This window comes from Quercus lobata, chromosome 7, assembly GCF_001633185.2.
Source record: "Quercus lobata isolate SW786 chromosome 7, ValleyOak3.0 Primary Assembly, whole genome shotgun sequence".
Lineage (NCBI taxonomy): Eukaryota > Viridiplantae > Streptophyta > Magnoliopsida > Fagales > Fagaceae > Quercus > Quercus lobata.
Window position 1 is genome coordinate 36,224,391 of NC_044910.1, and position 13,237 is coordinate 36,237,627.

General features: G+C 29.4%; 1 protein-coding gene across 2 annotated transcripts; it reads right to left on the reverse strand.

Moving 5' to 3' along the window:
* Positions 1-1,738: 1,738 nt before the first annotated feature.
* LOC115952182 (mitochondrial uncoupling protein 1) lies at positions 1,739-10,292 on the reverse strand. Of its 2 annotated transcripts, none has more exons than XM_031069258.1 (9): positions 10,139-10,292; positions 5,105-5,323; positions 4,927-5,005; positions 4,693-4,826; positions 4,511-4,609; positions 4,300-4,404; positions 3,013-3,087; positions 2,413-2,499; positions 1,739-2,043 (listed from the first exon to the last, which is right to left on the reverse strand). In XM_031069258.1, exons 1-9 carry the CDS (start codon positions 10,220-10,222, stop codon positions 2,008-2,010), a joined length of 918 nt encoding a protein of 305 aa, XP_030925118.1. In that variant the 5' UTR covers positions 10,223-10,292; the 3' UTR covers positions 1,739-2,007. The 2 variants fall into 2 exon arrangements, with proteins under 2 accessions (XP_030925118.1, XP_030925117.1); XM_031069257.1 differs by lacking the exon at positions 10,139-10,292 and adding an exon at positions 6,281-6,602.
* Between the last annotated feature and the right edge of the window lie 2,945 nt (positions 10,293-13,237).

Genomic DNA, 13,237 nt, shown 5'->3' on the forward strand with positions numbered 1-13,237 from the left:
AAAGAAGCATTTAAAAATGTACTTGCATATAAATAGTAACTCCATATATTTACACAATTATTATAACAACAATCTAAATTTACATAAGTTCACATGAATTGATATAAGTAGGTGATTTTTGAAGTTAGATGTGCAAAATCTCCCCTTATGCTATTATACATTGATTGATGTAGGTGCTCTTGTGTGAGAAAGGTTTTATATATCGCAACTACAATTACAAATAATATCACCTCACAAGGCTCTGTTAGGTATTGAAAATTTGAAATCCAATAGCTCCGGTGTGGTGTTTTTTATGCCTATCTTAAGGGCAAAAAAACGTATGTTGTCTTGTTTCAAACTTTTATTAAGTTATGGGTTAATTACAACCATTATAGATTATGAAAAAAAAAATAGCATGCCCATGTGATACACATTAATTAAAAATTCTATGCAAAAATATATTTTATAATATAATTGGAACTCTCATAACAATTAGTTAAACATTTGAAACTTTAATAGAGCTTTCACCTATATTAAATTTGGCTAGTTATCTATCATGATTCATCCATATATTTAGTTACTTGGAGTAAGAGCAGTAATTAGTTTGTAACTTGTACTATATTAAAATACAAAAATTATGATAGATGATGAAATAATTAAAATGAATAATTATACCTTATTTGAAATTTTTAGTAATAAAATTATAATTGAGTATAATTTAAAATTTATTGAAACTTTTTAAATACGCATTTTAAGTGAGGTGAGGGGATTTAAATCCTAAAAATCAAGAAGTGTAATATTTTTTTTAATGGAACTTGGAGCTGCCAAGGTGCTGTTTGGCCTAACAATTAATAAGCTAAAATATTGATTGGACCAAATTTGGCCGAAATGGATTGAATTGGACCGAAGTGGACTGAATAAACCAAATTGGAACGAACAAGACCGAATTGAATTTAGGTTGATAGAATTAGACCAAATTGGATTGAAATTGACCAAATAGACGAAGTGGACCAAAGTAGACCAAATTGGACCAAAATAGACCAAACTATTATTAAATCAATGACCGAACTAGACCAAAGTATGCCAAATTGATCAAAATTCTACATTATGTGCCTCAACCAGAATGTATCAACAATAAATATTAGGTTTTAACTTTTAGATATTATATATATAGATCTTAAAGGTAAATTTTTTACAATAATATCATTTTCACTTGTATCTATCGCTGGCACAATTTCTAACATTCGTTGATCAGCAGTTGTAAAAAAAAAATATTTGTGAAAATTTTTGCAGATTTATTGATTGTTTAACTCTAAAATAAAACAATCACGTAGTCTGCTATGTGTTGCTGTGGGCCAAAATACCAATAAAGCAACCTGGTGTTGAATGATATGATTTTCTAGTTTCCCAATAACGCATTTCTTTCATGTATGTCGGCCCGTCTTTGGGATTAATGTTAAGAAATAGTACAGATTTGAATCAATGTGTATACCACTCAACCAACCTAAACCAACTTTCCATATTCGTTTCAAAACAAGTGGTTTTCAACTTTTTGAAGAACATAAAATGATAAAATTAAAGAACTTCTCCTCGCTCCCTTCTTTCTCACTCCATTAATCTTCAAAGTTAGTGGCTCTTCCTCATGTTTCTTATATATTTTTGTTTAAATTTTGAGCAAATTCTCAAAATGAGTTTATCTTTACTTGAGACTTTGTTTTGGCGGGCTTGCAATTTAGAGATAAATTGGACAAGCACAAGGCAAAGAAAGCAAGGCTACATTAGTGATTTAAGTTTAAATGGATCCCTAGAAATGACAGGGAAGCAACATGTTATCGAGAAAACAATGATCATCATTATTATCCAGCAAAAAATATTCTCTATGTTTCTCTTGCAGGACCCTTCATCTGAATTAGCAAAATGAAGAGGCAGCGAGAACTGAAAATATTATTATTTTCTAAACAGCCTCCATTGCTGCAGGCACAAAGCACTTGAAAAATCCATAAGCTCTATGCTTGTATACATTTGTGGTCAAGAAGATTCTATACTTCTGACAAACTTCTTAGCCTGTCATGAAGAAGAAAAGCAAAACAAAGAAGAAAAGATGAGCAAGCTTTTCCAGAAGCACTCTTATAAATGCAAAAATATACATAAAAAGAGAAAGGCTTGTTCTTGCATTACTGTCGTCCCCTGGTTCAAGAGGCAATGGAAGATCTCCATGAACAAATTCTCTTAATATTATTCTAATGTTAATACAGAAGAATCTAAACCCCCAATGACTGATATGGGCTTTTTGATCCTACTACAAATTATAATATCTTACCGCTGAAGCAGAAATTGGAAACCGGTGTATGAGCAAACATGAGAAAATGCAAGACACTTTAAAAGAGGGAATTGCAAGTATCAAAATCAAAATATATAGATTGCAATTTGTACCTGCTCTAATGTTAGAAACATGATCACATTCCAAGATCCCAGCCGACCAAAATTTGGGATAAAGCCCTTGTAAAAAGCCAATGGTCCCTGCAGAGTGTTAAAATGCTAAGTTTAAAATTGATATGGAACAAGGCCCTCCTACTAACAGAATAATTTCCCATGTAATGAAAACTTAGAAATTAAAGAGAGATCTTTAGTTTTCTTTTCTTTTTTACTTTTAGATTTTTAATCACAGAAGCTTTTTTTTTTTTTTTTTAAATATAAGAATCAAGGAAGAATGTAATAATGCAATGCAAACCTTCTACTTCTCTTCTTTTTTTTCTTTTTTTCTTTTTTTCCTGGAAATGAATTATGATTCATGCATCAATGTGAACAGACTCAAATCAATTTGCAGTTACAAAAGCTTTTCACTAGACCATCTCACACACAATGACCCCACAAGAGGAGCATTAGCAAAAAGGCAAAATGACATCAGAAGTCACCAAATTTTATGTCACACTTTTGCAACTTTCTATAGGTTGCAGATGTTCCTTTTCTTACCCACCCAACCCACTGAATAAAAGAACGAGTTCTATTAGAGTCAAAGAAGAGAAAACATACATCATTCTTCAAAGTTTTGACGAAACAATCAATCGTGCTTTTGTACGCAGAATCTCCCATCATTCTTGATTTAACCTGTCAAAAGAAAACCATTAAAGCAATTAAATTTTTCTGATTTAAAACATCAATAGGATGAAGCAACACCTTTACTGCAGCAAAACGAGAAGGCACAAAAAGAGAGGAAGCATAGCACTGAACAAGTTAAAAAGATAACAGGCAACCAACTCAGTCCCTAAAAATAAAAACAAGTTTTGAACCAAACATACTTTCAACTGCACAAAAGTGACCAGCTTTCCAATCTTCCATATGGATGCCAGTACTACTTAAAAAATTTATAATCACAGCTTAAATTGAAGGCCCATGGTGGTCACACAGGGCACACACTTGACCCTTTGGCATTTTCAGGTCTCTGCATCTTTGAGAGTAGTATTGACCAGTGTGCGTTGACAGAACCAATGAATGTCTACTACTTTTTTCCCATTTTAAAGACATTTTATGTAAGGATGAGTGGTGGGTTTCCTGTTAAAGTCACCGCTAGGGGAAGCAGCACTGCAACAGACTTTCCAATTGAAGAAGGCAGTGTGTAGCCATGGGCTGTTCATGATGGCACCTAACCAGTGGAACCCTCTCTCCAAGACCCTTATCTCACCACTCCATCTTCTCAATTTAGAAACCAAAAGCTCAGCCCCCATCTGCATCCCAAGACAAGTGGGACAAGTATGTCCACATTTATGACACCTATTCTCTCTCCCTGCAACATAAACTCTATCATTGCTAATACTCTTAGGACTGTATTATTCTCTTTCTGGTTGTAGTATTACTTAATTTGGTGGGTACCATACTGGGACTGATAATATTCCAATATGGAATTGGCTCAAAGATGATGGAAAAATTTTCTTAATCACAGGATTCACAGCTTGACCAGAAGTTTTAAATCATCACACAGTTATAGTAACAACAACAACATTATAAGAATGGGGGTGGTGGAATCCACTGTCGACATGCTACATGTTCACTGACACATAGGAGGGATTCCCATATTAATATGTAAAAGCTGCATAGTCTTATCCTCAGTTAACAAGATCATTTTAATTCTTCATCTTGCATAATAGTTACCAAAGAGATACCACTACAAAGTCCAGTCAACAGCATATCCAAAATCAAAAGCATATCAGAAAGAGATCATATGCGAGTCACAATGCTGCTTAATGTAAATTGACACCATGCAACAAAATATAATTAAAAAACTGTTCAGAAAGAGAGCATGTGTGAATGTAGATAGATTACCACATCAACGGGGGATCCAATACAGACTGCAAAAAACCCTGCCCCAAGACCAGAAAGGAGATGAGTGAAGACGTTATCAGTGAACCCTGGAATTTTCAAGATTGTCTGCATTGAAATAAAATACACCAATTGGTTAGGAGTATCAAAAAGAGTTTTATTCCAAAAGACAGCAAAGTTTAACCATCATGAGTTTTTTTATTATAGAATTTACCTGCTTCACTTGATCATAGCTGGCTAGTTCAGCAGCATTTATAATAGCATTTCGTGCTACATTGGGCCCAACACCAGTCCAAAGAGCCCCAAATCCTTCCTAATAGTTAAGAAACAATTTAGGAAAAGAGAATAAAATTATCAACCGAAAGGAGACCAAGTGACATTCATTTGATGCACAACCTGTTTCACAATTGTTGAATAAGCATTTAGAGCTCCACTATAACGCCTTGGAACACCAGGTGGTAATTTTCCTTCAGCTTGAAGTCTAACCTTCACAAGATCAGTTGGATTTGCTACCATAATTGCCAGGGCACCTGTTTCATAAGACAAAGACTTGTCAAAACAAAAATACTCTCTTAACTAGCAAATTAAAAATAATAATAATAATTACAAAAACTCCAACAATGTGCTCACCAGTGGTAAGTCCGGCAAGTATTTTCTTGGACAAAGGAGCATCTCCAACAAAGTCCTTGCCCACATATAAGTTTTTAACCTGTCAAGCAGACAGTTAATATAACCATATCAGAAATCAGCAAGCAAACAAAACATTTACATTTAGAATAATTCACTAAGCACCGATTTAAAAACTCACTGGTTCATACAACCCAATTCTCAAACCACCAAACAGGCACTGACGATGTAATCCTGGGACAATGCCTTTCCATAGTGCCGCCAAACCTTCTTCCCTCCCAATGGTGGCAACCGTGCCCAGCATACCCTTGTATTTTGGTAAGGTCAATCCATCACCTGCAATGGGTTTCTTCTGGAGCTGAAGCCTAACTTTTGCAGTGTCCAAAGGAATAGTACAAATCTGCATCAGGTTCAAGTTCATGCAGCTAAATATTTCTTTTATCAATAAGTTACACACGCAACGCACCCAATTGGTTTTGAATCCCTGACCTCACCCTCCGACCATTCTTATTGTTTAAACAAATGAACTCTTAAAACTCAATTTTACCAAGACAATAATAGTCGACATTTGTTTAAAAGCCGATGACATAACAAAATCCAATCCGCTCATTTCACAGGACTTTAAGAACTCCATACTCGAGTTATCCTAAGAGCTCTAAAGGATCCTTGTCTATTATGGATAAACTAAAACACAAAAAAGAGAGTTAAAAAACAAAATCGGCAAATCTTAGTCATTTCCTACTGAACTGTATTGATCTCCAAAAGCTCAAAATTGATTCATTATCTAACCAAAGCATCACCAGGTAGCACAGAGGTCATGCTTTCTCCAAGCTATGTATAATGCTCACATTCAACATGGAAATGTGCAAGTGCAATCAATTTGTTTTAGTGAATCCAATTTCCAAGACCTAGAAAATTGATTTGCTAAACTCAGTGTCTCAGATAGCCACATCTATCACATATCAATGATATCGATAAGAACAAATCATAACTAGCCTTCACAAAACTCTTTAATATTTTATAATAATTTTCAAAACGGAACAGCTTATTAAGTTATTTCACTGTAAAAATAAAAATAAAAACAAAATTTTAAAATTAAAAACACACACACAAACAAACAAACAAACAAACAGTCTTACAGATACCATTTGATCAATCACCAAACAGAGAAACAGAGAAACAGAGAGAGAGAGATCGCAAGGTACAAACTAGAAAATTGTTGATTCAATTGAAGGATAATGTTGCTAACCTTTTCACATGCACAAACGATATTAATATAATCTATTAAAAATCCAAATATGATTTAAAATTAATGAATAATGAGTGATTTTAATTTTTTATAAATTTTTTGAAGTACCTCGGCGAAACAAGCGGCGAAAGCGCTGCTAGCGAAAGTTCCGGCGAAGGAGATATCGGATTTCGACTTGCTATCGGCCACCATTGCGTAAAACGAACGGCGGAGCTAGCAGGCGGAGTGTGAGAGAGACAGAGAGAAAAAAAAAACAAAACGACTAGTGTTTTTAAGTTTTTTGTTGTGCGAAAAAAATGAGAAAGAGAGAGAGAGAGAGAGAATGCGTGTGTTTGTGTGTTGTATGGGGCAACGGGAATCTCGGGAAAAGGAAAGAAGCGAGTATGGAAGGTAGGCAGACTCTCTCTCTCTCTCTCCTGCTGCAGCTTATTCAGTTTTTTTTTTTTTTATCTTTCTTCTTCGTCAGCTTTTGTTTATTCTTTGTTTTCCTCCCCACTTGTGTGAAATTATTATTCTTTCTACTTATTTATTAAGTAAAAAAGATATGTTAGTTTAATCAAGTGACATTTTTTTCTCTTTTTTTAAGGAATAATTTCCCAATTATTGTAGTTGCAATCATTGTTTAGTTTAATTCTAAAGTAATGTTCTTCTTCCTTTTTTTTTTAAGTAATGTGAAAGATAATACAATTTTTATAATATAAAATTTTGAAATTGATTATCATAAATCACAAAAAGTTACCGTTATTATAACATCAATTTGTAAATCTTTTTGTAGTAAAATTTAGAATATATTTAGCATTTTCCTTAATTATAATAGTCTCTCTTTTTTTTTTTTACTTTAGTTAAAAAACAAATTTATAGTTAATATCTAACCAATAAGTATTAATTTTATTAATAGTTATCAAGAGTCTCATAATTCAACTAATACTTAGAATATATTTAGCATTTTCCTTAATTATAATAGTCTCTCTCTTTTTCTTTTCTTTTTTACTTTAGTTAAAAAAAAATTATAGTTAATATCTAACCAATAAGTATTAATTTTATTAATAGTTATCAAGAGTCTCATAATTCAATTAATAGTGAGCAAAACTTTGAGGATTAAGGCTCAATGTCATTTCCAAAGAGGACAATTCCTTCTTGGGGTCAGAAATTCGTCCCTCCCACAAGTATAATTTTGTAACTAAATTTTGTCCAAATGTAATTTAGATAAAGTTTATCATCTAAGTTTAGAAATTTAAATTCTTCTCCAACTAAATTCTATTATTAAAATTTTCAAAACTTATATATATATGTATATATTTAGTCATGGTTTTTCGATACAATTCCTCTTAACTAATAAGCTATCCCTATAATTAAATCCCACACAATACACTCCATGTTGTATTTATTTTATTTTTTTAATGCAACTTACTCTTTTTTATTCTAATAAATTTATCATACTTATTGTTCTCTGTTTCTAATTTGCGTGCAAGATATAAAACTAAAGTTTACTATAAATAAGCAGAATAATAGACACCCATTTAAATTCTTAGTTGTCTTAGGTAAGTTTTTATTTATTTTTTTATATTCTCAAATTTTGAACTCTTTTGTGTATATTTTGATTTTAGTTTTGGCTATTGTATTTAATTTGTGTGTGTTGATTTTTTCAATTAGACTATCATTGGAAAAAAAAATCGGTATTAAGGAGCTATTTTACAACATAAATTAAACATAACTAAAATAGCAATGATCAAACTCATTCCATATCTCATATTAAGATAACACAAAGCACAAAGAGAATTTTAATATATAAAAATAGATAAACACTTATAAAGACTAATCTCTAAACAATTAGAACTTAAAGTAATTTTTTTATTAAAATTATTTACTTATTTATATAATTTATTATTACCATTTATTTAATAATTTAGTTTTAATTATTTAAAAAAAAATTGGCTTAAATATGAATTTTCATATACTACCGTGTGTGTGTATATATATTTGTTTTTTCCCGCTCTTTGAATTTTCTGCGGCCGTTTATTAATTCATACATTGAAATGGGATAACTACGAGTCGCCACGCACAAAGGAGTACGGACTATATAAGGAAAACAAAGAGGATATAACAGTAATTTTGCATAATTGATTATTTGGTCTGCCCGGATTGGTCAAAGATGGGCGAAGATAGAAAGTGACACCTGTACATACCAAATACTTACAAAACTACCAAACGTCCGTGTTCTTATCGACTTTGACGTAGGTAATTTGACAAAAATTTATAATAAAAAAATCAATTAAAGTTAGTATTTTTTTTTTTTAAAGAGAAATGCTAACTAATATTCTAAAATAATTCATTTAAAGAAAATTTTTATGAGAAAAAATTAATATTTTAATATTTTTTTCATTTCTTATAAAAGTAGTGTGAAAACTTTTTTAAAATTGATTGTTAACCAATATTTTAAGGACACTTGTTAGCATAAATTTTTTTTTTCATGGCCAACAAATTTTGGATTTGGATGATGAGTCGTGTATTCTGGCACTCATAAGTCGTCCCTTTTTTTTTTTCTTGGAATAGAAAGAAGTAATTTTTCCAAATGAAAATAGTCATTTTACAATAATACAATTTCAACTCACACTTCTTACACATCAGTTCTTACACGCTAGATTATAATAATCAACAGTCATAAAAAATATAAGACTCATTTGGTAAGAGATTTTTAGTAATATTGTTTAAGTATTGTGGAAATACGTATAGGTTAAAAAATGTTGCAAAAATACGTATTGTGATGACACTGAAAATTGTTATTTAAACAACAGTACCAAATGGGCCTATAATGAGAGAAATAATTTAAACTACTTTTACATATTTTATTGGAAATAAATTTTGAAAATATAATCGTTGAATTTTCAAGTTGTTTATATTTTTAATATGTACATCAAATTTCATTAAATTAGATGTTATCGAACTATTTTCTATTTGATTAATAAACTTATTTTTTATATATAATTTTAAATCACAAAAGTTTGAAAATTTTAAATGTTTGATTGATGACATAACTATTAATTTTTAATCTTATTGAAATTTTGCAAGTATGAAAGATATAATAAGAACATATAATTCAACAATTAGATTTTCAAAATTCATATCTAATAAAAAAAATATTGGCAAAATTTGAACAGTTTTTGTCTAAACTAGTTTAGAAATAAACTTTTTTTCAAAAAAAAAAAAAAAGAGGAAGTAATGACTTGACTCTCTTGGCCTTTTGATGATTATTCGACTCCTTACGCATGGAACACCCAAAAAATCTATCGGCCAATAATATGGTGAATTGAATATAAGATTTCAGATTTATGTCATGTCCGAGACCATAGAACTTACCATCAAGAGACGTATAGGAATTGTGATCGGTTAATATAAAGAAATACATAAAAGCCAAAGGGATAAGAATATATGGTTTCCACATGGGCCATTCGTGATGTATGGAGGCAGTGGCCTGTGATTGTGAATCATCATCAAGTAGAAGGATAAAAGTTCCAATGACAAGTTGTATCATTGGTGCATGGTGCAGCCTCCCACGTATAGTGGAATTTGACTCGTGCCTCAACTATACAGTTGATTAAGTTCTTTGGGTGATATCAGCTTGTTGAAAGAGGACAGCTTTATTGATTCTAGAAGAGTATATATGTGGTCAAGTTGAGGAAACTAAAGAATATCACTATATCAACAGCATCATATTCCTGATAGTAATCAAGGAATGATTCATGGTGTATCTAGATTTAATCACAATTTATTGACTAACTTGACATTAGAATGAAAGCAGAAAATCACTTTGAAGACTTTTGAGGTACCAACAACATCCACACCAAAAAAAAAAAAAGGTTCTAATTTTCTGTGAAAGGTAGAAGCAAATTATACGATCAAAAAAAGTTCTAATTTAAAATTAATGAATAATGAGTGATTTTATTTTTATAAATTTTTTGGAAGTACCTCGGCGAAACAAGTGGCGAAAGCGCTGCTAGCGAAAATTCCGGCGAAGGAGATATCGGACTTGGACTTGCTATCGGCCACCATTTCGTAAAACGAACGGCGGAGCTGGCAGGCGGAGCGAGAGAGGGAGAGAGAAAAACGATTAGTGTTTTTTGTTGTGTGAAAAAAAAAAAAATGAGAGAGAGAGAGAGTTGTATGGGTAACGGTAATCTCAGGAAAAGGAAAGAAGCGACTATGGAAGGTAGGCAGACTCTCTCTCTCTCCTCTGCTGTAGCTTATTCATTTTTTTTTTTTTTTAATCTTTCTTCTTCGTCAGCTTTTATTTATTCTTTTGTTTTCCTCCCCACTTGTGTGAAATTATTATTTCCTTGCTTTCTGTTTTTTTTGGGAGGAGTTGCTTTTTGTTTACTTTTGTTTCTTAATTTCTTTCTACTTATTTATTAAGTAAAAAAGATATGTTAGTTTAATCAAGTGACATTTTTTTCTCTCTTTTTTGAAGGAATATTTTCCCAATTATTGTAGTTGCAATCATTGTTTAGTTTAATTCTAAAGTAATGTGAAAGATAATACAATTTTTATTACATAAAATTTTGAAATTGATTATCTTAAATCACAAAAAGCTACAGTTATTACAACATCTTTTTGTAATAATAGAATATATTTAGTATTTTCCTTAATTATAATAGTCTTTTTTTTACTTTATTTAAAAAACAAATTATAGTTAATATCTAACTAATAAGTATTAATTTTATTAATGGTTATCAAGAGTCTCATAATTCAACTAATACTTCTTGATGACAGAGACTTTCAGAGTTCACCGAACTAAATGAATCAACTAAAAATGGCCTTGGTGTCAATTTTTTTAAAAAAAAAAAAAACTGAAGTTATACAATTTTATATAAACTTATTTTAATTTTATTACTTATTATGAAATTTTTTTGGCAAATTAAAGACAAGACCCCTAAAAGCTTGGGGTATGAGTTTTTTTTTATTAAGAAATGTTATGTATACAATATTTTTACAATATTTTTATAAAAAAAAAAATCCTAAATGGAAAATTACTATTGATGAGCAAAAATGTAATTTGAGTGACAAGTTTAAATTAAAATGAAAATGATGTAGCAAAATTTTTATACATATTTATATATATCATATACAATATAATAAAAGTTTGGCTTAGAAGCCGTATTACGCCAAGTGCCTACTTTCACTAATTAGTAAATTAGAAAATTTTCAAACCTCACGTTTTGACTAAAGATAAGATTTAACAATAATTTATAAAAAGAAAAAAAAATCTATTCAAACTAAAAGTCTATCATTAAAAATTTCTAAAATTAAATCCACACAACTCATGTTTTTGTTTTTGTTCTTTTTTTTGAAATATAATAAAATTTGGGTTTAGAAGTCGTGGTTGGACCAAGTGGCTAATCTCACTAATTAGTAAATTAATTTTATTAAAAAAAAACTCATGTTTTGACCAAAGGATAAGATTTAACAATAATTTAAAATAAATTTTAACAATAATTTAAAATAAGATTTAACAATAATTTAAAACAAATTTAAATTCTATTCAAACATAAAAGTCTATTAGCAAAATTTTCTAAACTTAAATCCTACACAACCCACGTTTTTTGTTTTTATTTTTTATTTTTTTCCTCAAGTATAATAAAAGTTGGATTTAGAAGCTGTTGTTGGGTCAAGTGACTACTCTCACTAATTAGTAAATTAATTTTATTAATAAAAACAAAAACAGTCCACGTTTTGAATAAGGGATAAGATTTAACAATAATTAAAAAAATGTAAATTCTATTAAAACTAAAAGTCTATTATCAAAATTTTCTAACTTAAATCCTACACAATTCAAGTTTTTTTTTTCCCCTCAAGTTGCATGATTGAATAATAATTTTAAAAAAAAAATTAAATTCTATTCAAATTAAGGTCTATTATAAAAAAAATAAATAAATAAAAAATTCTAAACTTAAATCCCACACAACTCACACTTTTTTTTTCCTCAAGTTGCATCTAATTAATTAAATTAATATTTTATTAGAATATTAACCTACAAAGCTCTTGTAGAAGGATAATACTTAACAATAATTTAATTTAGATAAAGATTTATTATCTAAGTTTTAGATTTTTAAATTCTACTCCAATTAAAAGTTTATTATCAAAATTTTCAAAAATTATGTATATTCAACAATGGCTTTCGTGGTTGAGCTAAGTGGCTATTCTCACTAATTAATTTATATTTTTTTTATAATATATTTCCTCAATTAAGGGATAATATTTAACAACTGTTTAAATTAGGTAAAATTTTATCATGTAAATTTCAAAAAATTTAAATTCTATTCAAGCTAAAAGTCATTTATAAAAAATTTATAAACTTATATCCCACACAAAACACCACGTTTTCTTTCTAAAAAAAAAAAAAAACTCACATTTTGACTAAGGGATAAAATTTAACAATAATCACATTTTTTTTTTCTCCTCAAGTTGCATGATTTAAAAATAATTTAAAATAAATTTAAATTCTATTCAAACTAAAATTCTATTATAAAAAATTTCTAAACTTAAATACCCATGATTTTGATTTTTTTTTTCCTCAAGTTGTATCTTATTAAATTAATATTTTATTATGATATTAAGCTATACAAAGCTCTTGACTAAGGGATAAGATTTAACAATAATTTAATAGACAAAATTTAGCTATAAAATTGGTTATATAATTTGAAAACTTCCTTTAGCTACAAAGTTTAGCTAAAACTTCCTTTAAAAATTACTACATATTTTGAAAATCAAATCGTTATGTTGCATGTTATTTATGCTCTTGATACAAATGTAAAATTTTGTACCAGTTAGATATTATTTACTATATGATCTATAAACTTGTATTTTATGTATAATTTTAAACTAAAAAAACTTGCAATTTAAACAATTTATTGATGGCAGCGCTATTGATCTTTAATTTTCTAAAAAATTTGCAAGTATGAAGAATATAAGAAGAAAATGTAATCCAATGGTGGATTTTTCAAAATTCACCTTCAATAAAAAGATATTCTTTTTTTTTTTAGGTATAATTTTGTAACTAATTTTTGTCCA